Source organism: Taeniopygia guttata, chromosome 8 (genome assembly GCF_048771995.1).
Source record: "Taeniopygia guttata chromosome 8, bTaeGut7.mat, whole genome shotgun sequence".
Taxonomy (NCBI): Eukaryota; Metazoa; Chordata; class Aves; order Passeriformes; family Estrildidae; genus Taeniopygia; species Taeniopygia guttata.
Genome location: NC_133033.1, coordinates 20791544 through 20805757, shown reverse-complemented (window position 1 = coordinate 20805757; position 14214 = coordinate 20791544). Strand labels below are relative to the sequence as shown.

Here is a 14214-nt window from a genome sequence, read left to right as displayed (position 1 = left end):
TTAAAAGGATTTGTGGGATTATTCTGAGCCCAGAATTAAATGTCAAGGTTTTAATTGAGGAGGTGTGGAAACCAGCAATAGTTATGGACTATCTGAATAACCATGTTAGTGTTTTACTCTTGGAAGGCTTTCTTACCCCGGACTGTACGTTGTGGTTTCCCCCCCCCCAAATGTTAAATGTTAATAATACCTTTAAAGAGTTCTCTGGTTTAAAAAAACCAAAATGAAAAACAAAAAAATACCAACATGTTTTAATAGAGGAAAACCCCCAATTTTTGTATCCTTTTAAGCAACTTTTTTTTTTTGAGAAATTAAGTTTCCAGCACTGCTTAAAAAATGAAAAAGAAGTGACAGCTTTTGAGTTTTAGAGGATATTGTGAACTCTGGTGTTTGTGTTGTCTGGTTATGGAGTTTGTCACACTCAATAACTTAATCAGTTGTATTTTTTTTTTAATTTTAAGTTGTTTTAATGCTTGTTGCAAGTTATTACATACTTGTAAACATTATTTAAAATGCTAATAAAATTGAAGTAATTGCCAAGTACTTTAGGGGAGAACAGATGGGAAAACAATGCTATGCCATGACGTGTTCTCTATCGTTTCTAGAAGTCGCTGAGAGCATTCTGCTTGAACCTCTTCTGAGCGCTCTGCTGTTTGCTCGGTGAAAGGACAAAGGACTGACAATAAGACAGAACACTGCGCCGCTCTCTACACCTGCCTGTCAGAGCTGCCGTGCGTGTCGCAGGTGCTGTGTTTAGGCCATCTCCGGCGAGCAGACGAGACGAGCACGCTCAGGGGCCGGCCCTAGGAGCTGCCCGGCGCGGGGGACGGCGGCGGCCAGCGCCCCTCGCTCCCCCTCCGGCGGGGCCGGGGCGGGCTGGGCTGGGCTGGGCTGGGCTGGGCGGGCTCGGGGCGCGGCCAGGGGCGGTGGGAGCCGCCGGAGCCGCCTCCCGGTAGCGGCCGCGGGGCGGGACGGGCCGGCCGCGGTAGCGGCGGCGGGAGGGCGCAGCAGGGGCCGCCGCGGCCGCAGCATCGCGGCGCGGTGCCGGGGATGGAGCCCTGGAAGCAGTGCGGGCAGTGGCTGATCAGCTGCAAGGTGCTGCCGCCCAACCACCGGGTGACCTGGGACACGGCCCAGGTCTTCGACCTAGCGCAGACGCTGCGCGACGGCGTCCTGCTCTGCCAGCTGCTCAACAACCTCCGCAGCCACTCCATCAACCTCAAGGAGATCAACCTGCGCCCTCAGATGTCCCAGGTGAGGCCGTTTCCCCAGCCCGTGGCCTCTGCCCCTGCCTGGGGTCTCCGCGTGCTTTGCCTTGCGACTTTTGGCGGCGCGGAGCGGGACCCGCGGGCTCTGCCTGCTGCAGCCCGGAGCCTCCGCGCCTGCCGGCGCTGAGCGGGAGTCGAACCCGGGCGGTCCCCGCCGGGCGCCTTCCCTGCGCCGTGCGGCCGCTCCAGCCCGGGCTCGTCCCGTCCCGGGTGCGGGGACGGGCGCAGCTGCAGCGCCGGGCTGGCGGCTCCCGAACCCCCGTGAGGGCTCGCCGCCCGCAGCGGGAGGCGGCTCGGGCGGGAGTCCCCCGGGCCGTGCCAAGGAGAAGTTCCCGCAGTAGTCCCAGGGTCACCATTTTAATCTGTGTGCGTTACTGTTTAATAGGAGCGGGTTACAAATCAAAGGACCTCTTGCTTCTAGTTTTTCTGGCTATTCCTAGGTGGGGAGGGAGGAAGGGCGGCAGAGGATGCCGGGCCGGGCCGGCATGGCCGGGGAGCTGAGCCCGCCCGGAGCGGCGAAGGCAGGGCAGGGGCTGTGGGAAGCGGCGGGTCAAGAAGCTCTGGTAGCGCCAGGCAGGTGCTCTTCCCAGATTTTTGGGACTTACAGTGGCGAGATGAATGGAGAGGACTGATTAGTAACGAGAAATCGTGATCTTGATAGCTGGCTGCCTGTGTAGTACTATTTTTTATTTATTTATTTCTGGGTTTTTGGTATTTGGAATCATTATTTAATGCCCAAGTGTAATTCCTAATTCTGCCCTGTTTTAAATGCGGTTTTTAGTTTGCACTGATGTTTTGTTACTGTAACTTATAAAGTTGGCTTCAGATATCGAGATAAGATTATATTAATAATTCAAGAAGAGACTATATATACTTCCTGTCACTGCTTTGTGCTCACCTATGCCTCGGTAGAGATGGTGGTACCCAAGCAGATGTTGTTTGGAAGGAAACTAACTTCTGAGCCTGTCATGCATTTTAAAACATTGAGATACACTGTAACATTTCAGTGTTGTGGTTCTCTTTTTGTTTTATAGTAAGAGAAATTGCCATTCACATTTATGATGCTAGGAAAAAGCAGTGTAGTGAATTATACTACTTTGTCCATGTCTCTGTCAATGTTTGCTTACAAACCTAGTTATTTTATTTCTTATTAATTCTCTCTTTTAGCAGCTATGTCTTACTACTAAGGCAGCGTTTTCTGGAAGCTCGGAGTGCAAAAAGGAAAAATATAGTTCAGCAAGTCAAAGCTCTGAGACTGTTGCAGTAGATGTGCATGGTACAAAGGCTATCTCCGTGTACTTGAGAGGTCAAGTGCCTGCTTGAGTGGCATATGCAGAGGCAATACTTCATCTGAGTGATGGGAGCACAAAGGGTGGGCTTCTCTGAGAGGTAGAAATCCAGTTCAGCTTTTTCTCTGCACCATTACAACTTGTGACTTTCAGCACTTGCTAAACCAGAGCCTTGGATTATATTTGTTTGTTTGTTTTCTTTAATAAACTAGAAATGTGTCATCATTTTGAGGTGGCCATCTTATTGCATCAGCTTGAATTCTAGATTAATGTTGGTTATCTGAACCACTATTACTTAATTTTATTTTTGATGAATTAAACCCATGGTGCTCTCCTTCTGTCTACTGAATCTAAGTTATCAAAGTGCTCTGTTATCTTCTTTATTAGAGCAGTTTTGGGAATCAAGATTAATATTTATTTCTCTTAAGTATGTTTGAACTACAGATTATAATTGTAGATCTTGGATTATTTACAAGAGTTGTCTCTTTGTTGTTTGTCTGAGGTACCTACACTCCACAGTGCTGCAGACAGCTCTCTCCAGTGGTGCATTTCTCTGCCCTACACCGATTTTCCCTTTTAAACAAAGGGAATCGTTGCTGGATCAAAATCTATAATGGATTACTCTACATAGTGTTGAATTTACTGGGAATGCTACCTTTGTGTTCTCTGAGTTCAGGATTCAGTGATCTTATTGGGGTTTTTGAAAAGTGGACACCCTTTCTGCTGGAAATGACCACTCAAGTGTTAATTTCAAAAATTATTGAAATTTTGCCAGTTTCTTGTAATTTGTGGCTGAGACTGTAAAGAGCTCATAGTAATAACTTCTGGAGAAATCTCAGTGGCTTGAAGATTATTTGCTTGGTGAGATCTGCTTGGAGTTGTGCCCTAAGCTGCGAGTTTTGTTGGTACTTCAGTTTACTTGTCAGTAAACTAATACTGCATCATAAGGTTGCTGTATCATAGTTTCTTGGGGTCTTGTAGGAGCGCTAGCTCATCTTTCCTTGTGGGGTAATGAATTATAGACACTGGAGGCAGAGCAGGGTTGGCATTAGGATGGGAATTATCTTGGCCACTGACTGCAGAATCTGTCTGAAACTGCTGCTGTGCCTGTACTGCTTAGCTGAGCTGTTTGAACTTCATATGGCCCTTATCCCTCATCTTCTGGAATTGAGCTGGAGCTCCTGTACTCCCTGATCTGATGTTGTTTTTTTCCACTAAGTCTTGGAATGGGTCAGGGGACTCTTACTGCACAGCCCTTACTCAAGACAGAGACTGAAAAGGGTGGATGAAGGCTTCATGAATGGGCCTCACTGAGGGCAAACTGTTTGATTTTGGCCTTGTCTCTTACTGCAGTTGATGTTTGTCAGACCTTTCTCTATGAACCAAGTTTTCATGTCTTGGGGGCTTCTTACGAATGCAGCAGTTCCAAAGAAGAGGAAGATGAGAGTTGGTGCCTCAGGCAGACCTAGGAGTAGGTGTCAGTCCTCTGATGAAAGTATCAAGTCTTTTCCATTTCGTTACATATTTATTTTTTTTCAGAATAAATGTGGCAGATCACTCCTCAGTTATCAGTCAGCTTTGCCAAAGTAGCCCTTGGTAACCCTTTATAAGCCACATTAAAAGTGCAGAAGGATTGTGGCTGATGCTGCGGTGCCTGCTGCTGCTTTTTGGTGGAGCTTGATTCAAACAGGAGTACTGTTGCTTTGCTGGGACAGGAGTAGGAACTGAGATTGATGCTCAGCAACACCAATGTGCTTGACCAGATGGCATGGGGTATGTTTTGTGGGCTGGCTAGCACAGGGAACTACATGCCTTTGTCTCATCACCAGCCATGCACCTTGTGTCACAGCTGTTCTCGTGCGTGGGCTGTTTTTTGTGTTTGAGATCTGTGGATTCAGCCCCAAGAGGTATCTTCTGGATACCTTTTTGGAGATAATACCTGTGCAAGAGAAATGTCTCGGTGGCTTTAGGCTGTAGAACACTGGGTTTGAACCTCTTGAGTGCTGGCTGTTTTCATTACTGTATGTTTATGAAAATATGTATATTTGGTTAGTGGAAGTTGTTCTTTGAAGACCAGAAGCTGATTCAGTCAGTTACACTTTCCAGAAAGTGAGTGACCCTCAGATATTAAAAGCATAAACCTTGCATATATAAAAGCTGAGCAGCATTGAGCCTTCTGGATTGTCAGCTCAGTGCTGCCAGGCTCCTGTCTGAAAAGGTGGTGTGAGATCCCCTGTGAAAAATTGCACATGGGCTTTGTATGAGGTTGGAAATTCAGGTTTAGGGATATGCATGTCCAGTTTTTTTTTTTTTTTTTTTTTTCCCACTTTGAACAGGACAGGGAAATGTTGGTTCTATTAAGAGCTCTTGTGTCGAGGCTCAAACTCACTTTGCTGTTTGAACTCCCATGAGCTAACAACTTGAGTTACTTCAACCTGTGTGTGTGCCATCAGAAAAGGAAATGCAAGAGATGGATCAAGTAATGCCTTTTGGCCTTTAACTGTAGGGGAGCCTGCCTGATTCAGTTAGTGTTGTGAAAGTGGTGTTGCAGGCACCGAACACTTCAACACTAGCTTCTGGGAATGGAGCTAGAAGAGGGAATTTGCTAAATGAGTAAGGGTGGTGTGACTCTTGTGCTGGTGTGTTGCAGGGTTCCTCTGAAGTGGAGCATCAGTCCCTGGTGACAGTGAGACAGAGGATGGAGCACTGAAGCTCAGTCAGTGTCTGTGTCTTCAGAGCTGTTCACTGTAGTCATTCATTTGCCTCAGATGCTGCCTCTTGGCAGTGTAGGCTGGTGAAAGTAATAAAAATATAAATGGACCATAACAGAAAGTACTAATCCTAGTGTTTAATCATAATCAGACAAGAATTTATGTAATTTATCACCAGAAATGTAAAACCTAAACCAATGGATTATGATGGATTTGCTGAAGATGTCATCTGTTTAATGCTTATCCTTTAATACTTTGCAAGCCAGTTTTGAAACGTTTTTTGCGAGGCATTTAGTTAACTTGTGAGAGATTGCTAAACAGGAAAACAGCACTTAATGCAATACTGCCATGGGAGTTTACCTAAAGGGGATGCTGACATAGATTAAATATTGAAAATAACTATTTCCTATGATTCTAATAAAAATAAACAGAATATCCCTCACTTAGTATTAAAAGTTCAAATACTTTCTAATTTTAGGGAGTTACTTTTTTTGGTGCGGCCATATTGTCCAAAGGAACTTGGTTATCTTGTCATTCATGTCATATTTTGGTGTTGTGACAGAGCTTTTGTGCAGGAGTTTATTTTTCTTGATTCCAGTGGTATCAGGTAGTCTCAGGATGTGGGTGTGCTGAGTGAGACAAACCTCCCTGTTTCCTCTGATACTGCCTTTGGCTTGGAGCTTCCCCATTCCCCCTGGCTGACAACCCTGATCTCCTGCCTCGAGTGTGCAACCCCTCTGTAAGCTCCCTGCTGGGGGGTATCCTGTGTTTTCTTGTTATGTTAGCTGCTAGGAAGTACCACAGAGATGGTTTCAGAAAAACTGTATTAATCTAAATGTATCACTTCTTGGGCTTGAACAAGAGTTTAGCAACTGGCTCAGTTTTTGTCAGTGTAGAAACAAGAGATGTATTTAACTGCCCCCTAGTCTCGAATTCCTTGAATCTTACTGTAAGTGTATTCACATACATTTAAAATAATTCAGTTATTTTAAAAATATTTATTTAACTTTTCAGGTGTTTTCAATCTCTTTGCTTACTTGCTGGTACTCCGGTCCACTTAACATCTTCACCACATGTAACTTTATTTCCATGATTCATTTAAATGAAAACTACATTTGCCATAAGATATATTATCCAGAAAAGGTATATTTATCCGTGTGTAAGTTGTGTACATATGCATATCTTATACATGTTGGAAGTGATAAAATATTTTGAATAAGTATTTGTTCAAAGCAAAACCTTAATGTGACCTCTGTTTTGTTCTAAGAAAAGACTGATGAAAAAGTAGTGACCTGGTTTTTCTAGGTAATTCTTCCTACCTTAAGAAGGTGAAGAAAATAGCTCTTGAAAACTGATGTAATGATTTTAATTGATTCACACTGATTCCTTTTTGTTGGGGGGAAGGGAAAACTGCAGTTGTACTCTATGGTAAAGCTTATTTTACATGTTATGTTTATTGTACATTTATTAAATGCAGCATATGCATCTTGCCAAGAGGTGTCTGTCTCAAATGTTCCCTTCTGCACAAAATTTCGATGTGCTGACAGCTATGTAATGCATTAATAGAAAAAAATATTCATGCTGGTTTCTCACAGAGGCTGTAGCATCTGCCAGCAGTGGATGATATAAATTAATGTCTGCATGGCATGCTGCTGTGTCATGTGGGAAAAACGGAGTTATTTTCAGAGCCTTGTCTGACAAAGGTGGGAGACCTGTGATAGTGGCAAGTTGAAGGACTGCTTATGAAAAAAAAACAAAGCAAAAGGGTTAAAGATGAGAGCTATGTATATAAAAAGTAGGAGGATATAATCAAGGAAAACAATATTAACTACAGAGAATGGTCATAAGAAGTTAGGAAGCTGGTTTGAAAAGGGTATCAGCAAGCAAGACACTTAAGAATTTTGGTATTTATTGCAAGCTAAGTATAAAAAAACAATCTGGATATGCTGTGTTATTCTTTAATGATAATGGATATTGGCTTTATCATTGCTGGCATGCCAGTCTCTGTTGTAACATGCTGCCTTAGGCCTGTGAGGTGAAGGAGGTTTATTGCCAGGCTGGGTTAGCAAAAACCAGCAGTACAGTTTGTGCACTGGGGAGAGAGAGGGTCTTGGATTTCTCATATGCATCTCTTTCCGCTCTCCTTTGAAGGTCAAAAGCGTTGATGAAGTCACAGTTGTAAAGGAAATACAGAGGGTGAGGAGAGAAAGGTCTGCAAGGCAGCTGCCAGGGGTGGGGGGCAGGCCCTGCAGGGAGTGTGGTGTTGCATCCATCCTGGCCACACCAGCAGGGACTGGCACAGCTGAGCCTGGCTTTCAGTGCTCTGGGTGTTGGGGAGCAGGGCTAACTGGGAGCAGCAGCTGGCAGCCTGGTGAGAGGCACGAAGGGCTTCCAGAGCCCGGTTTGACATTGGTGCTGAGGTCATGTTGGTCCCTGACTGGCAGCTGACCCAGAGGGGAACAGGACAAGTGTGTGTGGCTGCAGAGGAGAGCTGCTGGGGTGTGCTCCCCTCTGTGTGCTGCCACATGCTGGGGCAGAGGGCAGCAACTGTCCAGACCTGAGTGTGTCACCGCCTGGAGCAGGCAGGGAAGTCCTGGCTCATGCCCTGATTGTGTGGGTGTCTGAGTACAGAGGAATATGCACTGGTTTATTAGATCACTGACAGTTTTAGTTTCTTTAAGTTTTGCATTATATAGAGGTGCCACTTTTTGAACTTGTTCCCACAATACTAAAATTGTGCCTCTAGTTCTTTAAAGACCAAATGGAACAAAATTTCCATCAGAAACCTTTGATTTTCTTCCCTTCTCCTTTCTGTTGCTGTGAAACAGCATTGTGGTACTTCCATCTCATTCCATAATACTTCATAGCAATGTTTAGTACTACCATACATTCTGTTATTTCAGTATTTTAAAAATTCAATTTCACAGAGAAGTATGAATTGATGTGCTGTTTATTAAATGGCTATTAATTTCTTCCCCTGAACTTGTTAGTGTACTTGGCATCATCTGGAGCTACCTTTTCTTTCCTCTTATTGTGCTGTGACAAATCATGTTTAAGACTTGAGGCATTGTGAAATACCAGCTGTTTGCTAAGACTTGTGATGTGTAAAATGCAATCTGAACTGACATCTTTGATTTTTTTATATTTAAGAGAAAGATGTTCTCTCAAAGCTCAGTGAATGCTCCTGGCTTCAGTTTACCACATTGAGAATATATCTTTTGGAAAAATATAGGTCAATAACCCTTTCTGTCATCCTATACTAAATGTCAATAGTGAATGTCTTGGTAACATGAAACACTGAAGGACTATTAGTAGGATATTTGTTTCTTTGTATATTCATAACATGAAACATTATACATAAATTGCATACTGTGGAGGCATTGTAGCAATTTGTGTAAAAGCCACTAGTGTACTGTTTAAAATGGTCTTGCAGATCTACAGGTATGGTTCAGCTGTCTTATATTACAATCCAAAAAATTTTTGGCCTTTACTTTCATTCAGAATTTTTTTATAATTGGTTAATAGGTATTCAGTTAATCTGTCTGTACTTATTTTTTTGCTCATTCTATTCCTGAAACTTATTTTAAATCATATAGAGATTGTAGTATGATTGTCTTGCAGAAACAAACAAATAACAAATAAAAAACCCCACCAAAAAACCACAGAAAGCACATTGTTGCTATAATCAAATATTTTCTGATAAAACCTCCAACCAACCCAAACCAAAAACACCTAACCAAAGCAAGGCACATTTTAAAGCGTGTTTTTAACTGGTAAAGCTTAGCAGAACAAGATGATTTGTATTTCCAAAATCCTTAGATATGCCCTTTTATCCTTGATGCTATCAAATTTACTATTTGTTTCTGAGTTGTATAATGGTATGTGCTGTATAATCTGTACTTAGGGTATTTTGTACCATTGCTGTTCCTTCATTCACACTGTTTCTACATGGAAAGAAGCCTGAGAGTCAATTAAAATAGAATGATTAGAACTTGGCCCTCAATGTTAATTGTCAAAGCAGTCTGACTTCACTGTTGTGCAGGAAATCTGATGCTTTAAGAAATGAACATGTTATTTTGCTTGCACATGCTCAAAACTAAGATACTGTAATAATTATAGCATCATTATAGCTTGTATAATTCCTTGTGCTCAGCTTGTGTGTTAGCAGCCAAGGTTTAAATTGGACTTATGTGCTCCAGTGTGTGACTTCAACCACTGCCTCATGTAGCAGTGATGCCTTTTTTCAGCTGATAAAAGGCCATGAGGCCCATGGTATTTTTCCCTCTAAATTGCTCAAGATCTATGAATAAGGATGCCTGATTCCAGCATGTAGAAGGTTAAAGGCAGATGGAGGACCACACCTTCGCGCACCAATGTCCCCTCAGATTTTAGGTGTCTCTGATGGAGGTATGGTGAAGACATAGTGCTAGCACGTGAATTGTAACTTGAAGTGAACACTCATTAATCCCACTAGCTCTGTGTAGGGTATAGATCAAGATTTGCATTTCTTTTTCCTGGAAAAGTAGTGTGGGAGAGAACACTAGAGAGAATGTTCAAATTATTGCAATTGCCTGCAGCATCTTTCACTCTCAAAATAGAAAGAGTGAGACTCCCTGAAGTGCCCTTGCAGGCTGCTGCCTTTGGTTTTATGGTCAGTTGATGTGTGGTTGGTTGGAAAGGGATTTCTGCCAAGCTTTTAAAACCTAACTTATTTTGAGGCAGCTATTTTAAAAGCCTCTTCATCCTACATTGTGGCTCAGATTTTGCATTTTACAGTAGTAGCAGTTTTGCTAAACTGTGTGAAGTTGTGTCCGGAAATATTTAGGTTTCACTTTGTCTTAATGGTTTATCCTCTGCGTAAGTGCACCAAGTGATGCAGGGTGTCAAGTCGGATCACATTCTCTTCTGAATTGGGAAGTTCTTATTTTTAAACATTCTTTAAAATTCCTGCTGAGTTTTGATTTCCCACTTTTTTTTTTTTTTTTTTTTTTTTTTTTTTGTGTGTGTGTGTATGGATCTCACTTAGCTTTTTGGAGGCTTGATTTGAAGTAACAATTTTTGGGCCATATGCCAGAGGGCTTGTTTGGGATGTGTGTGTCCTCCTAGCAGCAGTATCTGGTTTGACTGAATTCTTAGAACATTTTTAAAAGTGCAGAACATGTTAAAATCTTAAGTGGTCTTTAACAGGTGTGTCCTGTCCTGAGGTTTTATGGGAGTCAAGTAGGGTTAACTTGAGCCATTTTGTTTTGATTTCTGCACGTCCTGAAATCTTCTTTTTCTCCATCTAAGAGGGCAGTGCAGATTTACCCACCACTGTGCCTTGATGCTAATCACTACAAGTAGTCAGGAGAAAGTTATCCAGGGTCTGTGTTCACTGAGTTTGCATTTGTGGTTGGCAGCACTGAATATGGTGATGAATTTTCTCTGTGGATTGTGCTGAGGCTGCTGGTTTCAGTGCAAGTATGCTGAACAGATGGCACTCTTTGTGAAGCTGAGGTTTAACTCCCCAATTGTTCTCAGTGATGCCTTCAAGCGATGTTGTTGGTTTGAAGGACTGTGCCTCAGAAGGTGCTGGTAGCTACTGGTACTGTACTGGTGCAGGTTTTATGAAGCTCTATGGAAGTGACTCCTGTAATCCTATTGGAATGCCTCTATAGTTGTACCACAGCCCTATAGTTTCCCTTTCTGCTGAAGACCCTGGTAAAATGATTAGCTGAGATGAAAGGCTTTGCTGCCTGGGACATGTATCTGTTAATGCAGAGGGTGATGAGAGAGTGTGGATGTAGGGATAATTGAGCCATGCAGGGTACAGGGTGGGCTGTACTTCATGAGAAGCTCATGAGAAGCACGCTGGAACATATTTCAAATTTGTGTGTCTTCCTAGCTATAATTGCTCAGATTCATAGACCCCTGGGGAATCTGATTAATTTAAGCTATTTGCTTTCTCTTTTCTGAGAATGTAGGTTTTTGTAGCTTGGAAGCCCCATAGAGCATCATGTTATTTCAAGAGCACAAGTTCTGGCACTATTAATGTACTGTGAACTATTCTGTGGTGTTAAAAATACCTGCTATGAAGTAAAACCCCATAAGTTAAAAAAAAAAAAAGAGGAATTATAAATTATTTGTCATGACCAATGGGAGAAACATAGGCAAACAACAACTAATGAAAAAGTCCTGAAACAAGAGGGGGAATGTATTATGTAACACTGTCTCTTAGCACACCTCACTAGAAATAGGCCTGAGGGGTGGATCCTTCCATCAGTAGTATTACAGTAATTGTGAGTGCATGTGGCCTCTGCTTAGCAGCAAAGAAAGACTTAGATGTTGTTCTTTGGGGCAAAATTGCTCTTGTTGGTGGGGTTTGTCTCTGTAGGTCTTCTAAAAATAATTGTTATATTAATTAAGGACTTGCTCCTTCTGATGCAGAACCTGTGTCCATTTCCATGCAGTGGAATGGCTTTTAAAAAATGCTTGTCCATCTCTGGGGCCCAACATACAGGACCACAAATGTAGTTTGCTAAATGTTTAGGTTTGGAAATAACTCCTAAGTGATATATCTTTTAATTCTGGTGAGAAACAAGTGATTTCATTTAATGTTATATCTAATATAAAATTAATGGTGAAGAAGTTTAGCAGGAAAATCATCCCTGAAAATGCCATTCTTGGAAGATGTTTTTAAAACTATTTGGAAAAGAAATCCAGCTTTTTCTGTTTTGTGCTGATGTGTATTAGAGTTTGACCTCAAAATCCACTGTTTCACTAAAGTCCTGTTAAAGTTTAATGAACTTAAAATGCCTTTTGCCTTGATTTGAAAGAATAGCAAAATTTGAAATGTTAGGGTTTCTATACAATATTTCATTTTCCTGATAGGTCTGCTAGTGACAAGCTTTTTCCAATCTTCCCTGTTTCTCATATTTTTCTACCTTGACTCAGGTGACTTGATGTCACCTATCAGAAACACAGACTGCTCTGTGATTAATAAGTACTGCTGTGATGGGTCTGGGGTTTTAAAAATTATTACTTTTTCCCCCCACCTTTTCTTCTTGTCTGTAATTCTCATTTGTTTTGATTCATCTCTTCTGCAGCTTGTTTGTGCTTGTGCTCTCTCCTCTCAAACTGGTCTGTATTACTTTCACCTTCTACATTTGCTTTGCCCTCCCACTTGTATTTTCTTTTTCTGCCAGTGCATCTGTTTCCTCCTTCACTTCATTCCTGACGCTCTTTCTTCCGTTCAACTGTTTCCCCTTCCCTGTTGCCTTCACTGTTCCTGTTGGCCTCACCCCTCTGCAGATTGTCTGAAATCTGTTTCCTAAGAGCGCATCTCCTCCGGAAGCTCGTGGATGAGTGTGTTGGGCATGAAGGCTGTGGTGGAAGTTATGCTTTTAGGACCAGTGAAAATGAGGTTCAAGGGACCAGACAGTGCTTGACCAGCAATCTCATGTTGGGCTGTTTTAAACTACTTTTCAGTGACTACTTTTGGTAAATAGTGATTGCTTTGCTTTCACCCATTATTTTAAAAGTTTCTGCTGTTTCCCTGTTGCAATCAGAGTTTTGCAACATGTGTGAGGGTGTCCCCAAAATTGTTTTGCTACTTTGTTCCAGGTGACTGGGCAGATCACTCTGGTGGAGTGTTGAGGAAAAAAATAGTGCTGGCAGCCTGCAGGGTGAATCAGACTGGAAACTTGTTCTTTTCAAAGGCAGATTCACTTGATTCCTACCCTTGTCACCAACCTCTAGAGATTTGTGCCACCACACCAGTGCTTAAGCAATATTATTCTGTAGTTGTGTCCAGAGGAGCAGGTGGGGATGGGAATGGTAATTATTTTTAACCACTTCTCAGACTGATTTTTAAGGCTGCTTGCAAGGCAGAAATAGCCAGTCCTGCTAGCCAGCACATTAATCCTGCATCTCCTTTGTGCTGGACATCAGTGTCAGTGATTTCTGTGTCTTTCCAGTGTGTTCCACTTGCTTTTCAGAGGCTGATAGACATGATAGTTAAATTTTTGCTTCCCAGACTCACTATTTAAATTCAAAGTGAAACAACCACTACACTGAGTATATCTATATTGTGAGATACAAACTGCTACACAATGATGTACTTGAGGGCTTACCTCCATAGTGAATAGTTTTTCTTCAGGTTTCTGTGGTTTTGCTTGTTTGCTCTCAGTCTTCATAGGCCTGGTATAATTCAAGGAAATTGCAGGCAGGAAGTGGGTGATGCCCAGCTGGTAATTCCATGGAAGTGGATGTGCTGTCAATGAAAGCTCAAGAAGGTCAAACATCAGTGACCAGTAGCTGTTCTGTAAATGTGCACCTTTTGTTTTGGTTTGTTCATATTATTTCTCCGCTTGAGGCTGAAGCAGTTCAATGTTACCATTTGTGAGTTATTTTTTAAAAGCTTCTCACGGGACTAAAACTTATTTTCATGCAGTTTCTTGGTTTAATGGAGAACATACATTTGAAGAGTAATTGTCATACTCATCTCTTTGTGCTAGCTGATGCTATGATTTCATATACTTTGACTTACTAGAGCAGCTTTAAACTATTTGTTTCACAATGGGATACTGATGAGAACTTAATCCAGGTCAATGATTTTTGTACTTTAGTATTGGATCTTAATCCAGGTCAGTGATTTTTTTACTTTGATATTGGATCTTTTGTAACTTGTGAATAATTTGCCTCAGGTACCCTTTCAGAGCTGAAATGTGCTGCTGTGAGGAAGTGGCTTCTGCTTAGTTTTCTATTGTGCTTTCCTCATCAAAGTTCTCATTGTCAAGTCTAGTCTCCTCTCCTGTGCTTCCTTTAATTTTCTTTACTGTATATAGTTGTGGGAATGACTTCAACTAGCCTTTTACAATTTGTTCTACTCTTATTTCATCATATTATTTTCCAACCATTGTAATTTCTGTCTTTTCTTACCACTTATTAGTGTCCCCAGTGGAAGAT

General features: G+C 42.1%; 1 protein-coding gene across 4 annotated transcripts in view; it reads left to right on the top strand.

The window, feature by feature from the left end:
• The first annotated feature begins 916 nt into the window (after nucleotides 1–916).
• VAV3 (vav guanine nucleotide exchange factor 3) overlaps nucleotides 917–14214 on the top strand; it is a 148619-nt gene continuing 135321 nt past the window's right edge. Inside the window, exon 1 of one of the 4 annotated variants that reach the window (XM_030279319.4) lies at nucleotides 917–1254. In XM_030279319.4, the coding sequence (XP_030135179.1) occupies nucleotides 1051–1254 (204 nt within the window). In that variant the 5' untranslated portion in view covers nucleotides 917–1050. The remainder of the gene's footprint in view (nucleotides 1255–14214) is intronic. The other 3 variants (XM_072932592.1, XM_030279320.4, XM_012575150.5) reach the window with 3 other exon arrangements.